We start from the raw sequence: 23,928 nt of genomic DNA, 5'->3' as shown, positions 1-23,928 counted from the left end.
ATCTTATCGCCTGTGCTGCCGTTGGATTATATAAGCACATACACCAGCCAATCTGACGTGGCACTGATGCAGTATCCGTATGTATCATTCAGAATATCATTGTCGTAATATTCATAACAAGAATACATAGTATCTGTAAAATTTTGAAATCTAATTAATATCTGATCTACAATAACAGTAAGTGTGTATTGTCTTAAATGCAAGTCAAGGAACAATTCCGAGCCCATTCCGAGCCAGTCTTTAAAAGCCACCGGAAGAACAGATGATCCCGGGCTAAGTTTGACAGTTTTGATTGAATTATCGCCCGCCGATTTGACTCACCAGGAACAGTTTATACCCCGCCTCCGAGATTCAACCCCTCTCCTTTCACATACCTTTCAATCCTCACAAAACCATGGCCAACTTGAGCGCGGACGAGAGGCTTGCCCTCATCACCGAGAACCTCCAGGAGGTTCTCAACAAGGACATCATTGAGGCCATCCTGGCCGAGGGACGCAGCCCAAAGATCTACTGGGGTACTTTTTTTTCTCCCCTCCCGCCACAAGATCCTCCCTATCAATTAAAGCGGTACAACTAACATGTTGATCTTCACAATGCGACAGGTACTAGCCCGACTGGCAAGCCTCACTGCGGATACCTGGGTACGAATTACCCTCGAGAACAAACGTGGCCGTTAATCACCCCCACTAACGATAATGCTCGATAGTGCCCGCCGTAAAGATCGCCCAGTTCCTCGCCGCCGGCGCGGAGATGACCATCCTGATCGCCGATCTGCACGCCAACCTGGATTCCCTCAAGTCGACTTTCGAGATCGTCGAGCACCGCGCGAAATACTATGAATACACTATCACCGCTCTGCTGCAGGCCGTCGGTGTCTCGACCGAAAAACTCCGCTTCGTTCGCGGCAGCTCTTACCAGAAGAACGCCGACTACGTGATGGACGTTTACCGTCTGTCCTCCGTGGTCTCGGAGCACGATGCGAAGCGCGCCGGTGCTGAGATCGTCAAGCAGTCCAACAATGGTCCCCTGAGTGGTCTGTTGTACCCTCTCCTGCAGGTCCTCGACGAGCAGTACCTGGATGTGGACGCTCAGTTCGGTGGTCTTGATCAGCGCAAGCTGTTCGCCGCGTCGACCGAGTGGCACCCCAAGCTTGGCTACAAGAAGGTGAGAGCATTGCCATACTCATTGCCAAACCACGAACTCAAACTTACACACCTTAGCGCGCGCATCTCTGCAACGCCATGGTCCCCGGTCTCTCCGGTGGCAAGATGAGCTCCAGTGAAGAAGGTACTGTCCACCATCCCACATTACCCCCTCCCCTCAGTCAACCACTAACACCTACCAGACAGCAAGATCGACCTCCTCGAATCCGTCGACAGCATCAAGAAGAAGATCCGCAAAGCGCAGGCCGCTCCCAAGGAGATCGACAACAACGGTATCCTCGCCTTCGTCCAGTACGTCTTGCTGCCCGTGGCCGCCCTGAAGACCGGCAAGCCCGAGTTCCGCGTTCCCCGCGACCGCGACGGCCTGGAGCCTCTGGTGTACACCGACATCGAGAAGATGCACGAAGACTACAAGAACGACATTGTATGTCCCCAACCACCCTCCTCATAACCCATAGTATCCACACCATACTAATCAATTCCATCCAGCTCTCCCCCCAAATCCTCAAGCCCGCCGTCGCCGACGCCATCGTCGAGCTTACTGCCCCCATCCGCGCCGCCTTCGACGCCAACCCCGACTGGCAGGAGGTCACGCTGAAGGCTTACCCGCCTCCGGCCCCGAAGCAGAAGAAGGAGAAGAAGCAGAAGGATAAGGGCTCTCGCCACCCCGGTGCTGCTAAGGAGCAGACTCCTAACGGGGAGCCTACCAAGCCGGCTGAGCAATAGACATCAAATTGCATTGCTAAAACTACTACTACTTAAATAGTTATGGATTTTTTTTTATATTCTTATTGCGTGTCTGATATACAATTGCATGTGTGAGCAGCAGCGAATTAGCTAGAATTGATTGGACTTTTACTTGAATTTGTGATTTTATGCGCTGGGTATTTTATTTCTCTTTCTGATGTGGTTGCTTTTTTTGACCGCTATAGAATTTAGTCTGAGTGCTTTGTAACTAATCAGTTGGTTTGAGTACTACTGGTAGAACATACAGGAAATACATTCTACAGCCTGTGAACAAGGTTGACAGCGAAGCAATTTTTTTATAATATAATAATAGACCCATCCTCATTAATAATTTTAAGCTAATGTCGTCACAATCCGGCCGTCATAAGAAATAGTAAATCAAATCGTAATCATACATGTTAAGAAGCGAATAAGGGAGACCACCACCACACTGAGACAATCACATTTCGACCGTAAGATATGCGCCGACCGCCATGATATGACCAGACCTGTTAAGGTATCGTAGAAAAGCTAACAATAGGAAAGAAGAAAGAGAAAGAGTAAAGGCGAGAAGGCTAGCATTCTAGTCCACCTTGGCGAGAGCCAGTTTCTTTGGTGTGGTTAGGTTGTTGGACAAGCGGACGTTGGTCTTCTTGTTTTTGGTCTGCTTCTTGAGCTTCTTGCGCGCAACCATTACCGGAACGGATGAGTGCATGACCAGATAGTTGGAGAAGGAGCCGAGGAGGACGCTGTGAGAGAGGTCATGTCAATTACTGTCTGTTGGTGTCAAGTTGTAGGTGGGTGGAAGCTTACCCCTTGAGTGCGCTGCGGCCTCTGGCTCCGACGATGACCAGGGTGGGATCAAGTCCATCGATCTAAATCAGTTAGCAATGTAAGAACGAAGAGTGAGGAGGACACGTACAGCTTCAGTGATCATGTGTTTTGGGCTCTTGCAGTGAATTGCCTCGACGGCTACGCGAACTTGGAGCAACGTCTTGCGCAGCAGCCGAACACAGGTCTGCGAGATAACTTCGACTGCATGGACACGTTCCGACTCGGCCTTGGACATGCCGCGAGCATCCACCGAGCTCGGCTTGCTGTCCGTACCCAGACGACCGAACAATGCGCGAGGAAGGTGAGAGTTTGAATCGTTCTGCGCCTTTTCGGCAGTCTCTGCGGTCTGTGACCCAACCACGGCCGCCGCATCTTGAATAGCTTTGGCGCCGTCGCCGATCTGCACTGAAGCAGGCGTGGCGGTCTCATCGTGCATAGCACAGACAGCGAACATGGTGTCACCGTCCCGGAGGATAGTTCCGATTGTCCACTCCAGCGCATACACAGACTCCTCGCTCAGATCAGTAGCGACAAGGTATTTGCGTTGCCGTCGGCGGCTGCTCTCGGTCTCTTCCTGTGCCTCGGCGTAGTCTCCACGAATGATCGTCCGGATGGACCGATGTTGGACTGTGTTGTCGATAGAAGACATCTGAATGCCCAATTTCTGGGCTCGCTTGATATCGGACAGCTCTGCCTCATCTTCGGATCCAAACGGAGTGTTGGTGGCCGAGGCCGAGTCGAAGCTGGTCCGTGGATGAACATCAGGCTTCTTCAGCACAGGTCCTTGTTTCGCTGAGTGTATCAATTCCGGTTTATCCGCCGTATCGGGATTTGGACGGAATTCAGGTGCAGTCTTCGTAGTAGTGAGCGGCTTTGGTCCAGGATTAGCGGAAATTTCCTGCTCGACGGCCTTTTTCCGGCCACGCTTGACGTCTGAATCGTCCTCATGAACAGCGTCTTCGTCGCTAGAGGTGGATTCGTCGGCATCCTCGTCACTGGTCTCAATTGGATTGTTTTCGCTGTCAAAACGATCCTTCTCCAATCGCTCCTCGCCCGGGGCCGACGATTTGGCTTCAGGCTCGGGAGACCCTGGGCGGGAATCCGGATTAGTAGGTTCCTTAGTCGCAGGCACCATTGGGCTGGTCTCCTTTTTACTGGCTACCACAGGTGGTTTCACCGGATCGGCGACCGGTCCACGCGTATTGGGGTTTAGCCAGCGGCGCTTAGGAGAGCTAGAGCGAGCCGGTCTGAGAGAGGAGACTCGAGAGTCGAGAGAAGTTCCGCGCGTAGCATTGCTGCGGCTACTGCTAGAGTCCCTGCCTCTGACGAAACTTGGGAACCCGACTTTGAGATCCAGCCCTGACATCACCGCGGCCATGCTCGGCAGCCGATTGGATGGTTTCTCCTGAGGTTGTTGAGCAGCATTCCGTCTGGCCGCATTGCGGTTGGCGACGCTGGGCGGCATATTGGTTGACAAATCCCAGCGGATGCTGGGACCAGACTTATGTTCCGGCTTATTTGGATTCTGCTGGTTGCTGGCGCCGTTGTTGTTGTCTCCCAGCTTTTCTTTGTCGCCTGACGCCAAGTCGGTGGATCGGGTGGGGGAGACTGATCCGTCGGATTGGACGGACCCTTTCCTCTGCGCAGAAGGCAAAGGGGGAGCGACAGAGGATGTAGTGGCGCGGGGAGTTGGGGGAGCGGTTGTTGCAGTGGCGGGCGATGGATTAAAAGTTGTCGCGGTAGTGGTAGTGGTAGTGGTAGCGGTAGCGGAAGAGCGACGAGGAGATGAAGGCAGTGGAGAATGAGAAGAAGAATAGAGTGAATGATGTCGGACTGAAGAGGGGGGAGTCACGCCCACGCCAATACCGGCGATGGAGCCATGCCGCGGGGGTAAGAAGCCGGGACTCGGTGAGATGTCCAGCAAGCTCCGGCGCCGAGACGTCGAGGGACTCTCGCCCATCTCCTCTAGCAACTCCCGTCGCTCTTCCTCCAGAGCGGTCTCCAGCGACATGTGGGCGGGCTTTCTGCTATAGTACGGCATGGTGGGCTGTGGGGTACGACCTCGCGCTTGTCTTTGGCTTTGCGCGGGCGGGTTCCAAACACTAACCCGTGGGCTAAATTATTAATGTGAATCAAATGACGAACCTAGCTAGCTTCCCAGCTTCTGCCAGTGCCCAGCTTTGGAATGTGGAGAGGAGGGGAAATGGTCATAAGCTGCTGAGATTCCGAGCTTTGTCCCCAGGTCCTGTCCCGCTTTTAGAACCAGGATTCTCTTCTTTTAAGGTTGCTATTCCGTTGCAGGAGAGCTTCTTACGTTGGATGCTTTATAGTTATAAGTATAGACCCAGCTGAGGTTCAGATAGGATCTTGAGGAGCACGCGACAATGATGGAGCTGGATGGAGACCGGAACTCCACGTGCGCAACGGCTGCAACTCAACGGCGATCCTCACTCAGTGCGTTTCTACCTCGGATGATACCGAAGAGAAGAGAGGAAGGCTGGCGTCTGGCCAGCAAGCCGACGGAGAGGAGACAAAGTAGCTCGGATGCCTCCGTGGACGGTGAACAAGTGTGAAGGGAAATGAAGAAGGATAGGGTAGCTTCACCCAGCTGTGTGGGGAGAGGATGAAGAAGAAGAAGAAGAGGAAGAAGGAGGAAGGCGAGACGACCAAGTTGGAACAAGCCAAGGCGTCCAAAAGCTCGGCATGGCGGGGTATCACGAACAATCAGCGAGCAGTTGGCTGATCCTTATAAAGCAACGAAGCACAATCAATCATGGTGACCCAGGTGGTGCAAGGTGCCACCAACCGGTGATGAGCATCCCTTGCATTGACCCTCCCCCAGGGCTTGATGCTGGCGATCATCCTGGGGAGGATCGGTTGGCTGGGAGAGAGTGTGTGTGTGCTGTTAGTCTCACACTTTCACTCCTGCCTGGATGCAGCTGGAATGCGAACCCATCGATTCTTCACCAATCGAGGTGGACCTGTGTACGCAGGATGCAGTAAACCGGCTGCTTAATTATGCTGGAGGTGAGGTGTTTGTTCCTTCAATCACGGCCGAAGCTGTCATGGTCACGTTCTCTCCTTTGCCCCCTTCAGCACCTCCTTCCCAATTACTAGCGGTCAACAAGGTATGCCTGTCTTATTACTGCCAGCACTACTACTTATGTATTGGGCACTCAATGATAGCAATGTGCAGAAGTCAAAATAGAATCCCAGGGTGGGAAAAAAGGCAAAAGCAAAAACAAAAGCAATGCACTCCCATGCCTGATTGCCAAATCACTCAATGTACCATGCCGCGAAAGGATATGTCCCTACATGACCTGAACTCCCCAACCCCAAAGACAGCACTAGTAGTGATAAAGAAAAGAGAAAAATAACGCATGAAAGACAGTCCACCCAAAGATAACACACCTCACCCCTTGGTCCTCTTCTGCTTCTTCTCCCCACGCGCAGCCATTTCTTCGAATGCCGATTCAGGAGGACTCGACTTTCGCTTCTTCCTCGTCTTCTTGGTCTTGCTCGGCCCCGGCCCCAGCTCATTAAGCTCACTATCCACGTTATACTTCTCCTCCAACCGATTGATGAGGCTGTCAAGACGACCAAGGTTCCGCTGTTTAATCATCGCAGCCAAGTCACCCACGTCCTCGGGGCCATCCTCCTTCTTCCTCCCTCCCTTGTTCTTCCTACCCGTCTTAGACTTGTTCTCCTCCATCTCCTTGCTCACTTGTTCCGCCTCCTTCGCTTCCTTCTGGGCCCGCTTCAATCTGGCCTGACGCTTTTTAACCGGCTCCTCCGTGTATTTCTTATACTTCCCGGCCCTTCCTTCCGCAATTGCCAAATCAATGATGGCGCGGAATCGCTCATCATCATCAATGACATTACACAGCATCACAGAGTCGTAGATTTTATCCAGATCGCCCCGGTGGACTTCATAGGCCTGCAGGATATCCTTGACCTCTTCCTCAGACCCCTGGTATTCCTTCTTGAGCTTGTCGATCGCATCGACATCAACAGCAGTCGCGAACTGCTCCCGGTAGAACTCCGTCCAGTCGAAATCCTCATCTTCGTCCAAGGCGTCCTCCGTACTACCGGTCTTATCGAATCTCGCGCGGCGACGTTCATCAGAAAGGACGGCGTAAGCGAAGGCGATTTTTTGGAATTGGCTGTTCGCTTCTTCTTTCTTGCTCGGGGGTGCCTTGTCTGTTACTGATGATTAGATAGCCCATCCCACACAAGTGATAGCTAGATGATAGATATAGTAAAGTATATACGTACCAGGATGATGCTTCAGCGCCTTCTTCTTATAAGCAGCCCTGATCTGATCTTGAGTCGCCTGGTCATCGAGACCGAGAATCTCATACAAATCAAGGACCCTGCGCCGGGGTATGATTATTTGACCGTTTTCATCGCGTTCGACCTTTTGCCGCACTTCCTCTTCCTCTGAAAAAGGCCCCTCTGGATCCTCCCCAACTTTCCATTTGTAGCGGTGGTGGGGGTTCGTGATAGGCATCTGGCCAAGAGACCAAAAAGGTCCAAGTAGGTGACTAGAAAAAGAAAAGGGGAGATGTGTCTGTTAAGAAAAATGGAACCAGCTGAGGTAGAAGACATAACACCTCGGCCGTGAATGTTTCTCGCGCAACGCAATCAAATCAAACCAGACAAACACCCCCAAAACGCGCGGGACGCGAATCCCACTTATCTTTCCTAAAGAAGTTTAGCCCGACCAGCCGGCATCAATCGATAACCTAACTTTCAGATAGTATTCTATGCGGTCATACTCTTATTCCCCCCACTCATACTAGCTAACTATCACATAAATAACTCTTCTTCCCCTTCTCTACACACAGCACATACACACATACACATACACATTCTACACCAATCCAATCCAAACACAACACCCACCGAAATGACCACAACCACAACCACAGACTCGGGAATCCCCAGCACCCCCCACCTCACCTACATGACCCAATGCCTCACGCTCGCGCGCAAAGCCCCCGCGCTCCCAACCAACTTCCGCGTCGGCGCTCTCCTCCTCAGCCGAAGCAAAGCCGACACAAGTCCCAGCTACTCCTCCGACATCCTACTCTCAACCGGCTACACAATGGAACTAGCCGGCAACACGCACGCCGAACAATGCTGTCTATCGAACTACGCTTCCGTGCACGGCGTGCCTGACGAGGAAGTGCACACTGTCCTCCCCCACGACAACCCTGAAAGGAAACTAGTCATGTATGTGACTATGGAACCCTGCGGGAAGAGACTCTCGGGTAATGCGCCGTGCGTGGAGCGGATCATCAAGACGAGACAGGGTGGGGAGGGACGGGGAATACAGAAGGTGTATTTTGGGGTGAAGGAGCCGGGCACGTTTGTGGGGCAGTCGGAGGGGGTGAGGAGGTTGGAGGAGGCGGGCGTGGAGTGGGAGGTTGTGCCTGGCTTGGAGAGGGAGATATTGGAGGTGGCGGTTGAGGGTCATGAGAGGGAGAAGAGGGAGGAGGTGGTGGGGAGGGCGTTGGAGGGGGTCAAGACGGATTTGGATAATGTTAGTGAGGAGGAGAGGAGGAGGCAGGAGAGACAGCCGAGGAATCCTATGAAGAGGATGATGGAGGGGGAGACTATGATGTGAATTTTTCTTTCTCTTTGTGGGGGTTGGTTGGTTGTATACTAGGGTTGGGTTGGGGTGGTGGGCGTGGGCGTGGGCGTGGGGGTTATGTTGATGCCGCTGGCGGTATTCTTGTCTTGTTAGATGTGTATAGTGGGTAAAGGCTAAGGTGCATAGTATGTATGGCTTAAGGGTGACGTGTGATGAAGATTGAAGGACTAATTACGAAAACCAAGATTTGAAAAGTGGAATGCAGCTTGGATAGAATGGAGTATCATTGGCATGCTGGACATGCTTCGGTCCTTGAACCCTACTCCCTCACAGCACGAGGTAGTAGATCGGTATTATTGTGTCTAATGTACCTGTCTAAGCTCCCTTCAGAGGATCACCGCTTGCTCTGTAATCGGTATCGGAGATAGCGACGGGACTGTATCCCATATGGTCCATTCTTGCGGTGGTGCGCGGGTATCATGCCCTCCATGGTTCTATCCACAACCTAGGCAATATTTTCAGTCACACATCGACCAATCGATCAGCCCACCTGGACACCCTCAAGACCCTCGAGGACCTCTTCACCAACACCCCCCTTCTGCAAGACCAGCTTGAGCATCTTTGCAATCGTGCGCCGCTTGACACCACCCCGCCGGGGTCTCCAAACGCCGGCGACCTCTTCGCCAGTAGACGGGTCCGTCATGGCGGCCTCTTCCGCAGCGGCCGTGGAGCCCAGAGTCGCCACGTTCTCCGAGTTCGATACACCCGGCTGCGTAAGACGAGACGGGGGGTCGACTGTGCGAATAGAAAGCAGTTTCAGGCCATCCGAGTCACTGTCCTGGGTGACAGAAACAGCCAGGACCGTATCCGCAACAGCAATCTCCTCCCTGTTAGGATCAAAGATGACATTATCGCCCACAGAGATAACAAGCAGCGTCACAGGAGGCCGGACCTGCTTCGTAGAAGAAAGACGAGGCCCCGACTGCGAGCGGGGGTATAGATATTCAGCGGCATTCCAATCATCATCGAAGAAGGGATCTTCCTCTCCCTTAGACTTGAGCTTAGGCAGTTTAGTCGACAAAAGAGCCAAATGAGTCGTCAAAGACAGCAACGGCAACGGATACGACAAGGGCTGAGACAGCAGCAGCACCTGCACCAAACATCATTAGCACCATTCATTCACCCCTCCTCCCTCTCCCCCCTAGAGAGATCACTCACATCAATATACAACCTCCAATGCCACCTCTTATTAATAACCAACCTCCCCTTCAACCCACCCGCCATCTCATCCCCACCCATCCCATCACCAGCCCCAGAAACCGACTCAACAAGCGGCTCGCGCATCATCTCCGACAAGAAAACCGGGAGGGCATCATCATCCCGAAAACCGGGGATCTCAATAGACATCTGCACCCACGATCCATGACCATGACTGGAGGTCTTCTGGCCCTCTCCGCCTTCATTATCGGCATAATCTTCTTGCGTTTGCTGTTGCGATAAATTCAGCGCCTCGGCTGCAACAACGGTCTTTTCCACCTCCGCTTTGACTCCCACAATGGCTTGCGTGCCGTCGGCGAACCCCACGCGCGCGCTACCGTTGGTGCCAGGCAGAATGTCTGTTTCTGCGGTCAACGGGCGGAATTGCGTGGGCGAGCGGCCGTCGGGGCGGATGGGGCCATCGGGGAGTGATAGTGATGTGTAGAGGTAGGAAAGCTCTGCTGGGGAGATGAGGGGCGTTTGGGAGGCGGAGGAGGCCTGGCGTTGGGCGGACATTTTGTGTGTTGGTTGTTATGGATTTTGAGGTGAAGATGGTGGAGATTATATTGGCAGGTCGATTGGTAGCCTGCGACTTCGTTTGGGGTTTGCTGCAAGTCTTGCGCGGAGGGATGGCTGACGGTGAATGGTACCGCGCGGGGTTTGTTCGCGGTAGATTGAGGCTTCAACGGTAGTGCCTTCACTTGTAGGCGCTCTGGATCAAGCCACTCACGCCAATATAGAACTGGTAATCAGCGTCGCGACAAATCCAGTCTCGATGGGAACTTTTGACGTAGTGCTGCATTGGGAAATTCTGCCGGTGGGCGGGGAATGGTTGTTCCGTGACTATCGCCGGGAGTACCCAAGTTGCATGCATACAACAGGAGAGCATTTGATAGCATCACAACACTACAAGCTTAATTAGTAGTTCTACAAAGAAAAATTGAAATTTAAATGATAAGTATGTTGACAGACAGTGTCTGTTCCATTAACAGTAGATATAAACAGACGGCTCTCCCGTCGGGTAAGTCCTATATTACAAAATTGTTCAAGCCCAGAACCAGCCACCAGTGCTCCTTCCCAAAAAGTGGTAAAATTGTACAATAGATGAATGGAAGTTCTTTTGTTCTTGTGGAGGAAGCTTTCAAATCGCTTCCCATCCGCGCATGAGACAGAAAGGAATGAGGGGGGGGGGGGGGGGGAGAGAAAGAATGATGAGGGAGGATCAATGCCCGGGAAATATACAGAGGGGTGAAGGGAGTTTGACAAAAGGAAATGGTCGACTGCAGGGGTCAGGGCAAATGCGGGAAGCTGAGTATGCAGGTGTAAAGAGTATATATCGAAGGAATGGTAGCAGACATTGCGACTCGCGCGATTGGTATCAGTGCAAACAGATGAGCAATGTGCAGGGGATGTTAGGATATCAAGGAACGAAAGACATATATGCAAGTGGTATACCGAAAACAAGGTGCGAGGCCGACGGTATCTATAAAAGGGCCTTTGGGGTATGAAAACAGAACCAGACAAATGAAAGAAACCCGGGCTGAACCATGGCCTATACAAACATGGGTACAAATCAAAGCGCAGGATACATAAGAACAAAGACACAATGAAATGTGGGAAAAAAAATGAGAAAAGATAAAAAAGCGGCCAACCTCCGTGGATAAAAGAAACAGTAGACACCAGATCCCATACGCCTTGCTCGGTTAATTCGCCGATTCCGCGCGTGACCACCACGTTTTTGTTCTTTTGATTAAATATGAACAAGATCTGTGAAAGATGATGAAGGAATGAAAAGAGTTGTGCCTTCTCCAACATGGAGAAGCTAACGACAAGTTGCTGAGCCCGTCAGGAACTTTGCCGGAGCTGGCTTCGCCCAGTCACCATCTTCATATGGAGGGGTTGGCCATTGGCGACTGGTGTTTGCATCCGTCTTCTCCTCCGCGAGGGGCAGGCGTCTGCATGGCGTTGCGTCTGAGTGACCGAAGCAGACGCCATCGCACTTGGCGGATGGGGAGGGAGTAGGATAAGGACTGGGCAGGGGGCGAGAGCTGTCGTTACCCACAGCTGGGCGACTGTAGTTCGACGAAACTTCCGATGACACTTCAGTCTGTGCCAAACGCCTAGCAGCCCTGCTCGCCGAATGCAAGACCTCATCCAGCAGCTCGTCCTCCTCTTCGGGAGTCTCATAGCGGTGGATAGGGTTGTTCGACATCTGCATTGCGCGCCTAGTCCGGCTGGAGATTGGCCCGCCAGTGCCGCTGGTCGAGACAGGGCTTTCTCCCATCGAGCGAATCGAGCCCTGCGGCATAGATTGACGCTTGGTGCTCTCGATAGGGGAAGTGATTTGCACGGGAACGTTGCCAAGGGCGGCCGAGTCAAGCGAATGTTTTACAGACTGGAGCGCCTTGTCCAGCTCCGAGAGATCGGAACCCTGCTTGGACTCTCCAACGTTGCTGACAGAGTCCAGAGCCAGAGAGGACCGGTTCGACCAAGGCATGCAGCCAGCGTTGGCCTCAACATCGTCGGTACCAGAATTGGCCTGGTTGCGACCGGATAGTCTGCGAGCGCGCTTGCGGAGGTGCGAGAAGAAGCTCTCCTTGGGGGTCACTGCGGAATACACGGTGCCCCCGCCATTGAGCGCTCTCTCTGCTTCTTGGCGGTGGATATCAGCGTAGTGATTACCGTGCGAGTTGACAGAAAGCTGTCTGCCAATCTTCTTGCTCGCCTTGCTGGCGTTGGCACTGTCGCCTGAATGGGCGAGAGACGAATTGGCTTGCGCTGTGACCGCATTAGAGAGAGGAGAGACTGGCCTAATCGAGGGCAGAATAGGCATTGGAGCCCCATTAGCCCAAGTGGCACGCTTACTGGCCGCCGGCTTGCTCTTCCCAGCTTGAAGGTCCGAATAAGCCACCGATTGCTTCGAGGAATTCTCACTCTCCACAGGTGGCACCGGGCTTTCCGACCTGCCGATCAAGGACCTCCGGAACCACGACGACTTGTATGACAAGGTCGAAGATTCACTCGCATCACGATTGGCGGACTTGAAGCTCTTGTCCGATTGCTTCCGACCCAGAAGGCGAGCTGTGGAAGACTTGGGTCTCAATGGGTCAATGGCATCAGCAAAGTACTCGTGGTTGAGGGCCTGTGTCGAAGTCGGTCTATTCTTAGGATCCCACATCAAACACCACGTGACGAACTGGCTAAGAGCGGCGGGCCACTGGGGCGCCTGGAGGATGCTTTCCATGGAATGGGGCGCCATCTACGTTTCATTAGTAATCGCCTCGTACCGCGGGTAGCGCAGGGTAATCTTACCTTCGGGAACGTAAATCCCAGCTTCTGGGCGAGACGCGAGCCCTCTCTCCACTCACCACCTCCGAGCTTAGCCCCCGACTTACTGTACCAGTTACCAGGGCTTCCCATGATCTCACAAACACGCCAGACCTGGTCGACTTCGTTTCCACCAGGGAACAGTGGCTTCAGGGTAGCAATCTCGACCGCCATGGCGCCGACAGCCCACATGTCCACCGGTGCTGAGTACTCTCCTGCACGCAGGAGAACTTCAGGCGCCCGATACCATCTGGTAGAGACATATGTCGTGTAGGGGAGCTTGGAGTGAGTCTCTCTTGCGAGACCAAAGTCGGCGATCTTCACAGTATATGTCGGGGGAGTAGAAGGAGGGGTGACGAGGTTAGAGTAACGGCTGAAAGCAGAGTCGTTAGGGGCGGATGTTGAGACGAGGATGTTTTCGGGTTTGATGTCGCGATGGAAGAAGTGATGGGCATGGATATGGTCGAGGCCCCCCAAGATCTGGAAAAGGATGCTCTTGACATGCTTGCCATCGAGGGGCTTGTGATCCCGGGCTTTCATTAATTGGTAAAGGTTGCCATCCATATACTCCATGCAGATGTGCAGTTTGCGTGAGAGCGGGTCGAGGAAGATATCGAGGGCTGGAACAAGGTGGGGATGGGGAGGCAGGGATCGCAGGAAGATGACTTCACGGAGTTCGAGGCAGGGAGCCAATGACTCGAAGGTCTTCTTCATCGTCTTGATGGCAACCTAGGAACAGGAATTAGCAACCCCAGCGAAGAAGAGCGTCAAGAGGGCTCGCGATAACATACCATCGTCCCCCTCCGTGCAACATTGGAACCAGCAGTCCGCACACGTGCGACTGCCACGCTACCAAAGCTGCCATCACCCACTTCCTTGAGGACCTCGAACCTGTCTTCGAGGCTGGCGACTGAAGTGGGCGCAGCGCCCCGTGATAAGGAGTGGTGGTCGTAGCAGACAGTCATTGTGTCTCTTTCTCCCTTCTCTTCTCTGCCAGCAGAAAATCCAAGAGAACTTTGTGCGGCGTTGAGGGGCCTGAATTAAGAGGTAAGGAATGTGTAGAGGAAGTACACGGCTCTTCCAGTTTGAGTGTCGGGAATGTCGATAGATAGGATCAGGTGCGCATCATTCGCAGTCAGGCAATGTGATATCCACGGGGAGTGTTGTGGTGCTTTCCCATGGGTAGGTATGGGTGAAGGTGCAGGATGCGATAAGGATTAGGTGCAGAAGAGAGTCGGGACGAAATTGGGACCCAGAGAAGAGGGGAAAGGGGTAGTCATGTAGTTCTCAGGAAAGAAGCGAAGGTGGAGGAGAGGGAAGATCTGGAAACCAGATGGAAGACCCAGAGGATTGGACGTGATCACTGTAGTGATAGGAGCGGATCCGGATGGGTGGACACAGACTAAACGAAAGGATGATCGGAGGCCGCCTTGGACAGAGAGGGGAGGGGGGTTGTTGTGGTGGTGGTGGTGGGAGGGAGAAGGAAAAGAGTAGTTAGTACGGAGTAGGAAAGGGAATAACTCGACAAGCCCCTGACGCGGTGACAGCTTTAGCCTTTACCAGCTCTAAGACGAAGAGGAGAAGTTGGGTCCGGGCCGTGGGGACTGAAGAGGCGGTCGACGACGAAGCGGGTTTGGTGAAAAAGGCGATGGTGCAGATCCGAAATAAAATAATATAAATTATAAAAATAATAATTATGCTTCCAAAGGATAAAATGATGCAGGTGGGTTTTTATTTTTTTTATTGAGGGGTTAAAAAAGGACTGAACCGGAGGGACGGCCAGTGGATGACATGGACCCAAAGGGTCGAATTGTTTTTTCCTTTGGGAATTGACGGCAGATGCACGACAGAGAGAATGTGATGATCATGCAGAGTTCTTGTTGTTGTGGTTCTCCATTCGAGGTTGGGGGAACGACGGCGAAGGGGGAGGGGGGAAGGGTGGGCGAGTGGCAGAAAGAAGGCAACAATTGAGGTGTTAATATGAGGGCCGAACGGTGACGCGAGTGGTCCAGCGAGAAAGAGACGCGAAAGAAAGGCCGGAGAGGCAAGCCTAGAGAGGCAAGATTACCTAGTAATTCAAACAGGACCTCAACTTGAGTCTGAACTACTACCCAGTTCACTTGCTTCTAACTACTTTCTAACTAAACCCAAGCTACCAAGCGCCTAGTAATATTAACCCTCCCTGGCCATTCGCTCCAGTCTCCGTCTTAGCCCGGCCGCTAAGGTATCCGCGCGAAATCGGACTCCGTAATCGTCCTTGGGAAAAAGAGAGAGTCATTCATTCATTCATACCGACTGAATTCGTATTATTACTTAGCTACTAATAATAATACCCATGAATAATGTGGTCAACGCCATACCATGCTGCGTTTAGCGGACTTTTCCTCCACCGGACTAGTCCCGACCACTTGGTCGCTGAGAGAGGAATGGTCGAGGAACGGAGACCCACCCTTTTCACCCAAGGAATCCGAAAAGGAGGTTCAGGGAGTTTCCCAACTTACCATACACGGGCGGCCCAAAGAAGGGGGGGGAAAGGAACCCTCGAAGGCGGCACCTGGCGGTTCGGGTTCATGGTACATTGCCGAAAAGGTCAAGACGAAAACATGGAAATGCACGACAACTACTATCCCCGCGGCTAAGATGGGGAAATCTTGGGACAACGATCGTTTGGAACATGCTTGCGGAGTCCGTATAGTCAGTAGAGAGCAGTGATGAGGAAATACCCAGTTCTGAAGTCTACACCTTTGGGAGGAGCAGGAAAGAGAAAGGAATAGATCCGTCGTTCTATCGAATTCCCCCAACTCAAAGAAGGAAAGAGACGAAAAAAATAGGTGATTACTTTTTTGCCTTTCCCCTCAGATTGACTGTTCGTTAGGGTAGGTTTCGGTGTTTACGGTTTGTTTGTTTTGAAGAGTCCCTGGTCCACGAAGAATGCCGTAAATTACTGTCTTCCAATTACCGACATTTCGAACGGAAAGTCCCATGAATTCCACGAATGATTCTCACAGCTTTTGAGCTGAGTATTGCTTGCTGGCTACCTTAAGCAGAGTCAGTATTTTGTGTAGGGCAGCTTGATCACTTGCCCATGAAGCGAGTTCTCTTATGTTGGAGTATTGGACACAGCAATTTTGATCAGTGTGATCCGTAGTAGTGTTTCCAACCAATCGCCTCCATCCAGATGTATCTTCCGAGGTACTTTGCCTGTGTTGACTAGGTGATGATAGTGAATCACAGTGTCTCTCCCGTTCAGACGGAGACTACTAGTACTACAGACCAGTTGTGTCATATCTTTACATTACATCTGAATCGGGACACACCCCCGATCCTTTCTTAAGAGTTGTCATTCTTGACTATATCGAAATTATGTGGCGCAACTGTCGTCGTTTGAGCCCATGCCGGGGCAAATGAGATTCATCGCGAGGTGAAAGGATCTAACAAAGTTCGGTCTAAGATGAGGTGTAGAAAACAGTTTAGACTGTTCAAGAAATCCCGTCTTGGAGATTTGGAGGAAGAGCAGACTTTCTCACTTTCAAAGAGATTGAAATGAAAAACGGCCTGGGAGGAGCCTTAGGTACTTCATGCGACCAGTCATCATCACACGTCGCTTTGAAGACTCTGGACTCTGGCGAGGTCCAGCCTTAATCGACTCCACTTGGTCTCCGCCTCTAGTAATCGTTAGACGGGCGCTAGCAAGGTTGGCCAGGGGTTGGGCCGCGTCTCTCTTGCTTCAACCTGGGTTGCAACCTTTTCCCAGAGTGATGCGACTTGCTGCTCGGCCATCCCACTCAGGGTCTCGGATAATCATGACACTCTAGACTCTCTAGCGAATGTGACAGGTAGTGCTCCCTACACCCTAAACCGTGACGGTTGTACGGGGGTTTCGCCTCGTATAATCCATCATTCAGGGGTCGCATGTGATACCCGCATTACCTCATCTACAGCATCACCCCAGAGGGTGAAAAGAGGAAAAAAAGAAGAAAAGAAAAAAAGACGAGCTGCATCAAAACCCAGATTTGAGTTAAGATTACGGCGCAGGCTATCCTTGCCGATAATATATGAGCGTAAAATAGCTTGCCAGCCGAGGAATCATAACTCACTACTAATGCCTGTTCTGGGGCTTTGTTAGTCTACTAGTTAAGTAAGTAGCTCAAAGTTGCTAGTTGCTGACTTCCGAATTGGATAGAGAGAGGTCAGCCGGGGGATCCACAGGACAAGGAAAAGAGAAGATACTCCAGGCAGTGGGCAGTTTTACAGTTCATGCACGTTGTTATCTGGATCCATTATTATTGATAGTCCATCTGTTGTCTTGAACAATGGATCCAGCCAACAGTGGCTGGACATGTATCCATCCCCCGTACATCCGTCGCCTGCCTGCCCCCCTCCCCCTCTTCATTATGCTTAGGTGGCTGACCGCCAGCATGGCAACACTTACAGTAAGTTAGTTGGAATACCCACAGGCTGCAACGACTGATCTTCAAATCGAGCCTGGAAACTGTTTTGCCATCTGCCGGTACTAATTCGATAGAGATGTGGCTTGCATGTCTGCCCCTCCGGGTATGCTGGTCCCGTCTTTCTTGGGTAATCTACATGTGTAACACTTTTCCGAGGGTTGAAACGGTAAGGATTGCTTGGTCGAAAGTTGATAGATTCATCAACAGCGGGAGATGGGCGAAGGAAAAGCGTCGCTGTTTCATCGATACTATTGGTGCTTCAGCTGACAGACAGAAAGAAAGGATGACAAAAGGAAAGAAGAAAGAGAAAAAATTTTTCGTAGTAGTGTGAGAGAAAGTACTGTTACCCGGAAAAAGAAGGAACAACAGTAAGACGCCGTACTACCATGTCCGAGGGAAAGGCAGGATGCCTTGTTCCAATCATCCACAGAGGTCTCCGCTACCCGCGCTTGACGTCTAGTACAAGGTTCAAGACAATTCCTGGTGCTCTAAGAAAATAACTCAGCTCCATGGCAATCAACATATATGAGACGGATTCTGAGTCCTATGTTTCTGAATGTTACGCGTTGCCACATTCTGGAGCTGAGGGTTGTCTCGAACTATCGGGTCAGTATGGATATGTCTTCGGAGTACTATGGACCGCATACTCCGTGCGCTGAATCAAGTAGAAGCTCCAACTATCTAAGCCATCAAAGTCCCCAAAGATTTGCATTGTGCTTAGAGCGCTATATTTCACTGAGGGGCTACCCCATAGGGATAGAGGGCGATGCTGCTCTCAGCGGTACTTCCTTACGAACTGATGCATACATTATGCACATGTATGGCTGATGCTGAATCCTTCTGGATGTATAGACTTCATACATCAAGCGAAGTTGATCAGCTGTAGCTAAGCCTGTGCATCTGCGAGATCAGATCCAGGACACAGACTGGCGCACTGTCGAAAGTACGGGGCACATTAAGTACGCAACACGGCCATTACTTGTGTAGGACAGCTGTTACCACAGTTACCATTTCCTATATTTCTTTTTTTTTTTTTAAAAAAAAAAAAAAAAAAAAGAGTTTCAGTTCGCCACTGGATACACCAATTCTTGAGACGAGGGAACCGCAGATAGACTCATTTACCAGGCCTTTTCCATTTTACCCTTGCAATGTGGGGTGATCATAGCCGATCTTATGATAAGATGTCATCGCTGGATACTTTGATGACGGAGAGGATCATCAACCCTCACAGACGGCATTAGTAGGCGGGCATAATAGCCAAACTTTGAACCGGGAATGCTTCAATGCACTGCATACTCAAAGCAGCATGGATAGTGGATTCATTGGCGTGATCATTTTCCATACACAGTAGTACTGTTATGCACGGAGTAGGGTGTCCTTCTTGATAGGAAGATTTGGGGATTCCCTTCCTGTCACGGTGGCGGGTGATGGGTCATGGACGGAGAAGCCATGTCTTGAAGTTGGTCAAGTCTGGAGCCGAGACGCGTATGATCAGCTACACCGCACCTACGAACTGTGTACTTACTGTTTACACTCGTTATTACTTAGGATCCGGTTTTGATGACAGGCCATACAGATGCCAAAAAAGGGGTCTAGAGATGGATTGGTCACCGCTTGTGTCACTTGACCGGTGACAGGCTTCAATAAACCACTCGGTGGGAACGGCGAAGAATGGAGACTGTCAGTCACCGTCTTTTTGAGGTCCATAGCAGTATCCTCTTTCCTCTTCTTTGGTGTTCTTCTCGTTTCTTCTTTTCCATTCATGAATGATGAGAGGAGGGGAAGAGATGTATGCTCTGGGGAGAAAGAAGAAAACATTGAGGGGTTTGTGTTCTCCATACACAGTAAATGAGGACTGTGCGATGCTGTGGTGGGCCAACCAACCAACCACTCGAGAAAATCACGACTCGTAATCTTGCCGGCATGACATCTGCTTCCCCCCCATTAATGGTCTTTGCTCTTCTTGCCACGGAGTGTCTTCCTACCGCTACCTGGGCTACGCGAATTCTGTTTATTTACTTCTCCTTCTGTTTTAATGTTTCCTGGGGTGGCATCATGCCATTTGGGCTGTGAATTTACATAATCACGTTTTGTCCACAATAATCGCGGCTGTTCTTCCAATAGAGAGAAGGCTACCCGACATTAGTCCAAAGTGACAACCACCGACCACAACAACTAACAACTACAAAGACAGAGAAAAAGTTCGTGCGTGGGATTTGAAAAGAGGGGGGAAAGCCAATGATTGCAAATTTCTTGGAAAGTTTCGGGCACCAGCGCAGAAAGGGAAGGGTGGGTGACTGGTACCGGAGTCCTAGACGACTGGTTGATGGGCCTCCACCCCCTAAACGGATAGATCAGAGGGTCGGAAGACGTGGTTCTCATGGAACCAACGGGTTTAGTCGACCGCCGGCCGTCTGAGTTACCAGCCAAGGGTGATTGGGAAGACCCAACAGTGGAGCCGCTTCATCCGAATGAGTGGATGAAAGGCATTTCGCAAGCGGATACCGTGGACCTGCTGATTGCGCCGGGGCAGTCGGGGAATGCGGGTCCCCACTCGGCGTGAGGCCCGTCCCCGCTACCCGACAGACCCGGCTATGGATCTAGTTCTCTAGTCAGCCAGTAGTCGTTGCGTCCGGCGAGATGGTGAGGATTACGATGGAGTCCCCAAACGGATCCGTTACCAACAAATGGATCTCCTGGGTGTCTCGCGGCCCAGTTGACCTATCTCGCTAGCAGCTCCGCTGCTCCTTAGGGATCTCTTAGCCCGGCTACTATGCCAGTAGCTTTCGAAGCCGGCTCTTTCCAAGAGCGTTCCAGAAGGATGAAGGACGTTCGTGGAATCGACGAAGAAGGAGATCAGGAGACAAAAATGTCGCAATTACCTTCTCTAGGCAAAGAAGCTCATCGTGAGCGGCACCCCCGTCGGCTTTGCCGCTGGAGTTAACCGTTGGAACGGAATAACTATGGGTAATAATATTGAGAGTGGCTCTCTATCGTCGACGGACTACGGAACGCCATGGAGGATCAACAAAGAATTCCCTGCAGGTAAAGCCGACTAAAGACCTTCTGGAACGCCACTAAGGATTCCACATTATTAATTCTCAATTGCCCCAGTCCATGACCTTCTTCGGGGGGGGGTGATCAAAAGTACCTACGAGCTTAGGCAGGTACAGGATGTGCTTGCATCAGGATGTGCGTTCTCCAGATGGATACCTCTGCCCAGTTTCTGCTCTTACTCACATGGGTGCCACCTTTCAGTGGGTGCGCTGTGTCTACTCGACTGTGTACAGACCCTCCTGTTGATCAGTTCCATCTAGCAAAGACAAATTTCATCAAGGCTGGCCAATCCTGATGTGAGTCGGGCTTGTGTTGATCCTGACGAAACATGATTGCTGGATTAGCCGGCTGGACTTGCAGTAGTCTCAGGGTGTCTGCATTCCCGCATGCCAGATCTACTCTTTTCCCTCTTTTTGGCTCCCATTTTCCAATTTCTCCGACGCGGTGTGCAGAAAGCTGTGTAGATCGATGAGGATCCTACTAGGATATCGGAGTACTGTGTAGAAAGTCCGATGAGAATGTAATCTCGCTTCAGATATGATGCATCTCGGTCAGCCTATGAAGTGGCGGGGAAGGCAAGTATACCAGCTGAATGGACTGACTTTTCAGTACACTTCATTCAAGTGTTCATAATTCCTTTTCTTCCCCTCATCTTTGGGATCTGTGCAGTTAGTGCATGCTACGTCATTGTGCTCGGCTTCATTTTCACATTGGTTAACATACTTCGTAGTGATTCGTGACTTCAAGGCACTTTCAGCTGAAGCCCAGTAGTGAGGTAGCCAGGAGAGTAACAATATCTGCCCGCCGAGCTGATGAGAAACAAGCCACCAGCGATGCAAACGAGCACACAAAAGCGCCGAGAAATGCGTTTGACACTAAGCGGACCGTTTGCAAGACATTTCATCTTAGGCCAACGTCTAGCTATCTGTATGACACTATCATGAGTATCAACCTCTGAGAGGCAGACGTGAGTTTCTGACCTGCCCAACGTGGAAAATGACGATTCCCAGTGCAAAATGAGGGGAACATGGCGTTTTCCATACTCAACAATACCATCAGCCTCAGGTATTGACTTCCTCTTCGGACGGAACTTACCACTCAGGCTTCATGATATTGTCATGAGCCACCAGCATTACCTTCCCCTTCACAAAGTGTCACGCGTCACTAACTGGTGGCTGGCGCCTAGATGCTCATCGAATACCTTCGCAGGCAGTTTCCACCGTCTTCATTCACCCTCTCACTAACACTGTTCACTGGAGCTTACGTTGCCTGGGCAGGAAGGATGCCATATTGATAAATTCTGCTGAGAGCCTATAAAGTCACCTGGAAACTGTTTCCTCTGTTTATCCTTCGTTCCATCTCGCGTCTTTGACATCGTGGCTGGTATCTTGCTGATCTGAGGCAACTTCATCATCGTCCTACTGATAGTCGTTCCCCCCGGATAGCTTTCACCATGGGGCCATCCAGACGAGCCAACGTGATTCCAAACGCCTTTGCCGGTGGCTATAGCCAGACTGTCAAGAATCGGTCAGTCTTCTGCTAGATACGCTTCAGATCGGTCTGGCTGACTATACTATAGGCTTGACAAGGTTGTCTTCCCGGATAGGTATGTCTACTACTACTTCACTCTATACTGCATGGGATATCATTCTGTTCTACGGCTGACGCGAGCTTAGAATCAAGTGCGGAACCTGCAAGAAGTTTCGGTACATCGGCACTTTTTCTAACAGACAGTTGGACATCCTACGCCATGCGGTCGTGGCTGATGGAGTTTCGCTTGTTACCAGCGGAATTGCCAGATGCAGACAGTGCACCGGTCCAGGCAATACTGAATTGAAATGCTCCCAGTGTGACCGTGTTAAGTCGATTGAAGAGTTCGCAAAGAACCAGCGACAGGAGCGTGATAGTGCGGTATGTTTCCCCAGTTTAGTCGCGGTGGATTTCAGCTGGGCTAATCTCAGGACAGCGATGCATGAACTGTGTCCAGAAGCATACGGAGACTGAACCCTTGATTGATGAAATGAAGCAGATCACCGGAGGCGATGATACTACTGCTAGCTCTGTTACTGTTGGGAATCCCCCATGATCTCTACTTCTATATCATCTATATTTTAGTTGGGATGTACTGACAAGCTCGAAGAGTCAGGCAGGCAGTAGCTCGATGGCTGTCTCGTTCAAGCGGCTCCAGCTGACCGGTGCTCATGAAGGATCTGGATACAGTGACGATGAGGATGACGATGACGATTTGTCCGTTGGCGGTGGTGTCTTCCTGGAACCTGGACACACCGACGAGAACAGCAGCACCAATAAGGGCAAAGAGAGAGTCTTCACCGGCTACGATCCCCAGGGAAACCCCCATGTACTCACTCACCGTGCGGAGGCCACCCAGTCCTACGAGAGCGAATGGTCTGTCTGGGGAGTCAAGAGCAAGGCTACTAGAAGTGAGGCCGGTCCCGCCAGAGCAACGCCGAAGAAGGAGTCCAAGTTCGCGAAGATTCCGGTAAGTGCAAATGACTTTGCATATCTACGGAGTGTCGATGTTAATGACGAGTGATTCCGCGCAGCGTACCATCTATGAGAAGGGTGAACTGCCGAGCATGGCCATTCCCGACGCCAGCGGTGCGAATATTCCTTCTGACGACGAGGACGAAGAGAATGATTTGGACGGCTTTCTGTGAGCACACTTGATATCCCAGGGCAGAACTCAGGTGTAACAGTGATTGTGATCGTACTGAGACTGAAGTTATTGGGATTATCGAGATGACTGGAAAGCTGTGAAAATCCATATGAATTTCTTCTGTCCTCCAATTCGGGCTACTGTTCTAATTCCTCTATTCGGCTAACCAATCTTGCTTTTCTGAGATGGTGTGACAAATGTACTGTGGCAGCCGGAAGCGATGGGTCACTGCTAGGAGGAGGCGCAATAGTGGCTGTTTTTCCAATGGTGGTCCCATTGCTGTTACTATTCGGTTGTTGTATCCTTTGTAGTGCCAATTGAAGAATATGGACGGTTCCACCTTTATCAACCATGGATGAAGCGATCTTGGTTTCTACTACCAAGTAAGCTGGTTCCCGCCCAGGAACCAGAGACTGCCGACCCGCTGGGTCTATAGTAGTGGTGTCTTTATATAGCGGGTTAGGGAAGCATTGGGAATGGCTGTAGAGCTTCGCTAGGTTGACAATTCGCCACCATGGTCATTTTAAGAAGTCGGTTCTGTAATTGCCATTGACGAATGGTAATTCTGATGAAATTGTTGAAGGTCACCCAAGGGGGTGGCCGAGAGAGAAGAAGCGAAGGCGAAATGATTCCATTCCGTCTCCCAAATGGGATCCCCGCAGCCCGCTGGCCATGACGTAGGCGGCCATCCGGTCTTTTCTTTCCAGTGTAGACAACTCTGTCAAGTGTCAACATCTTTTTTTAGTTGTCATCTGCCTTTTTCTTCTTTGTCTTTCGATTTTCTGTTCCTTTCTGCATCAGACACGCGACGACCCACTCAAGCTGTCAGAGTTCAGTTCT

General features: G+C 51.3%; 9 protein-coding genes across 9 annotated transcripts; 4 read left to right on the top strand and 5 right to left on the bottom strand.

Annotated features, from left to right (window-relative positions):
• Window positions 1-394: 394 nt before the first annotated feature.
• BO88DRAFT_386165 (tyrosine--tRNA ligase TYS1) lies at window positions 395-2,198 on the top strand (the record flags this gene model as incomplete). Its single annotated transcript, XM_025704775.1, has 6 exons — window positions 395-515; window positions 603-641; window positions 707-1,164; window positions 1,221-1,287; window positions 1,346-1,587; window positions 1,653-2,198. 6 exons carry the CDS (start codon window positions 395-397, stop codon window positions 1,887-1,889), a joined length of 1,164 nt encoding a protein of 387 aa, XP_025564089.1. The 3' UTR covers window positions 1,890-2,198.
• Window positions 2,199-2,209: 11 nt separating this feature from the next.
• BO88DRAFT_260314 (universal stress protein family domain protein) lies at window positions 2,210-5,095 on the bottom strand. Its single transcript, XM_025702282.1, has 3 exons — window positions 2,812-5,095; window positions 2,703-2,764; window positions 2,210-2,638 (listed from the first exon to the last, which is right to left on the bottom strand). The coding sequence occupies exons 1-3, from the start codon at window positions 4,762-4,764 to the stop codon at window positions 2,473-2,475; spliced, it is 2,181 nt and encodes a 726-aa protein (XP_025564088.1). The 5' UTR covers window positions 4,765-5,095; the 3' UTR covers window positions 2,210-2,472.
• Window positions 5,096-5,861: 766 nt separating this feature from the next.
• Window positions 5,862-7,332, bottom strand: BO88DRAFT_386160 (DnaJ domain protein). Its single transcript, XM_025704774.1, has 2 exons — window positions 6,999-7,332; window positions 5,862-6,923 (listed from the first exon to the last, which is right to left on the bottom strand). Exons 1-2 carry the CDS (start codon window positions 7,231-7,233, stop codon window positions 6,136-6,138), a joined length of 1,023 nt encoding a protein of 340 aa, XP_025564087.1. The 5' UTR covers window positions 7,234-7,332; the 3' UTR covers window positions 5,862-6,135.
• Window positions 7,333-7,500: 168 nt separating this feature from the next.
• Window positions 7,501-8,352, top strand: BO88DRAFT_487067 (putative DRAP deaminase; the record flags this gene model as incomplete). The annotated part of the gene is made up of 1 exon (XM_025712518.1): window positions 7,501-8,352. Exon 1 carries the CDS (start codon window positions 7,633-7,635, stop codon window positions 8,350-8,352), a length of 720 nt encoding a protein of 239 aa, XP_025564086.1. The 5' UTR covers window positions 7,501-7,632.
• A 192-nt stretch (window positions 8,353-8,544) lies between these two features.
• BO88DRAFT_487066 (exosome non-catalytic core subunit RRP42) lies at window positions 8,545-10,344 on the bottom strand. The gene is made up of 2 exons (XM_025712517.1): window positions 9,538-10,344; window positions 8,545-9,469 (listed from the first exon to the last, which is right to left on the bottom strand). The coding sequence occupies exons 1-2, from the start codon at window positions 10,090-10,092 to the stop codon at window positions 8,861-8,863; spliced, it is 1,164 nt and encodes a 387-aa protein (XP_025564085.1). The 5' UTR covers window positions 10,093-10,344; the 3' UTR covers window positions 8,545-8,860.
• A 1,054-nt stretch (window positions 10,345-11,398) lies between these two features.
• Window positions 11,399-13,868, bottom strand: BO88DRAFT_414030 (serine/threonine-protein kinase; the record flags this gene model as incomplete). The annotated part of the gene is made up of 3 exons (XM_025708152.1): window positions 11,399-12,835; window positions 12,889-13,632; window positions 13,695-13,868. 3 exons carry the CDS (start codon window positions 13,866-13,868, stop codon window positions 11,399-11,401), a joined length of 2,355 nt encoding a protein of 784 aa, XP_025564084.1.
• Window positions 13,869-17,878: 4,010 nt separating this feature from the next.
• Window positions 17,879-18,328, top strand: BO88DRAFT_403924 (uncharacterized protein). The gene has a single exon (XM_025706481.1). It carries the CDS (start codon window positions 17,967-17,969, stop codon window positions 18,180-18,182), a length of 216 nt encoding a protein of 71 aa, XP_025564083.1. The 5' UTR covers window positions 17,879-17,966; the 3' UTR covers window positions 18,183-18,328.
• Window positions 18,329-21,105: 2,777 nt separating this feature from the next.
• Window positions 21,106-21,670, bottom strand: BO88DRAFT_403920 (uncharacterized protein). The gene is made up of 2 exons (XM_025706480.1): window positions 21,598-21,670; window positions 21,106-21,476 (listed from the first exon to the last, which is right to left on the bottom strand). Exon 2 carries the CDS (start codon window positions 21,313-21,315, stop codon window positions 21,154-21,156), a length of 162 nt encoding a protein of 53 aa, XP_025564082.1. The 5' UTR covers window positions 21,316-21,476; window positions 21,598-21,670; the 3' UTR covers window positions 21,106-21,153.
• Window positions 21,651-23,318, top strand: BO88DRAFT_260171 (uncharacterized protein). Its single transcript, XM_025702281.1, has 6 exons — window positions 21,651-21,938; window positions 21,991-22,017; window positions 22,088-22,322; window positions 22,378-22,479; window positions 22,552-22,911; window positions 22,976-23,318. Exons 1-6 carry the CDS (start codon window positions 21,865-21,867, stop codon window positions 23,087-23,089), a joined length of 912 nt encoding a protein of 303 aa, XP_025564081.1. The 5' UTR covers window positions 21,651-21,864; the 3' UTR covers window positions 23,090-23,318.
• The last annotated feature ends 610 nt before the right edge of the window (window positions 23,319-23,928 follow it).

Source organism: Aspergillus vadensis (genome assembly GCF_003184925.1).
Source record: "Aspergillus vadensis CBS 113365 unplaced genomic scaffold BO88scaffold_8, whole genome shotgun sequence".
NCBI classification, from domain to species: Eukaryota; Fungi; Ascomycota; class Eurotiomycetes; order Eurotiales; family Aspergillaceae; genus Aspergillus; species Aspergillus vadensis.
This window is presented reverse-complemented; position numbering and strand designations above follow the sequence as displayed.

Bases quoted from the DNA above. Each gene is read 5' to 3' on its own strand.
- BO88DRAFT_260314 (XM_025702282.1), bottom strand. From the start codon at position 4,764: ATGCCGTACTATAGCAGAAAGCCCGCCCACATGTCGCTGGAGACCGCT. The intron at 2,765-2,811 runs GTACGTGTCCTC...TAACTGATTTAG, and splicing joins AACACATGATCACTGAAGCT to ATCGATGGACTTGATCCCAC. The intron at 2,639-2,702 runs GTAAGCTTCCAC...CCTCTCTCACAG, and splicing joins GGCCGCAGCGCACTCAAGGG to CGTCCTCCTCGGCTCCTTCT.
- BO88DRAFT_487066 (XM_025712517.1), bottom strand. From the start codon at position 10,092: ATGTCCGCCCAACGCCAGGCCTCCTCCGCCTCCCAAACGCCCCTCATC. The intron at 9,470-9,537 runs GTGAGTGATCTC...TGTTTGGTGCAG, and splicing joins ATTGGAGGTTGTATATTGAT to GTGCTGCTGCTGTCTCAGCC.
- BO88DRAFT_386160 (XM_025704774.1), bottom strand. From the start codon at position 7,233: ATGCCTATCACGAACCCCCACCACCGCTACAAATGGAAAGTTGGGGAG. The intron at 6,924-6,998 runs GTACGTATATAC...CATCAGTAACAG, and splicing joins GGCGCTGAAGCATCATCCTG to ACAAGGCACCCCCGAGCAAG.
- BO88DRAFT_260171 (XM_025702281.1), top strand. From the start codon at position 21,865: ATGGGGCCATCCAGACGAGCCAACGTGATTCCAAACGCCTTTGCCGGT. The intron at 22,323-22,377 runs GTATGTTTCCCC...ATCTCAGGACAG, and splicing joins GACAGGAGCGTGATAGTGCG to CGATGCATGAACTGTGTCCA. The intron at 22,480-22,551 runs GTTGGGAATCCC...ACAAGCTCGAAG, and splicing joins CTACTGCTAGCTCTGTTACT to AGTCAGGCAGGCAGTAGCTC.
- BO88DRAFT_403920 (XM_025706480.1), bottom strand. From the start codon at position 21,315: ATGAAATGTCTTGCAAACGGTCCGCTTAGTGTCAAACGCATTTCTCGG.
- BO88DRAFT_403924 (XM_025706481.1), top strand. From the start codon at position 17,967: ATGGATATGTCTTCGGAGTACTATGGACCGCATACTCCGTGCGCTGAA.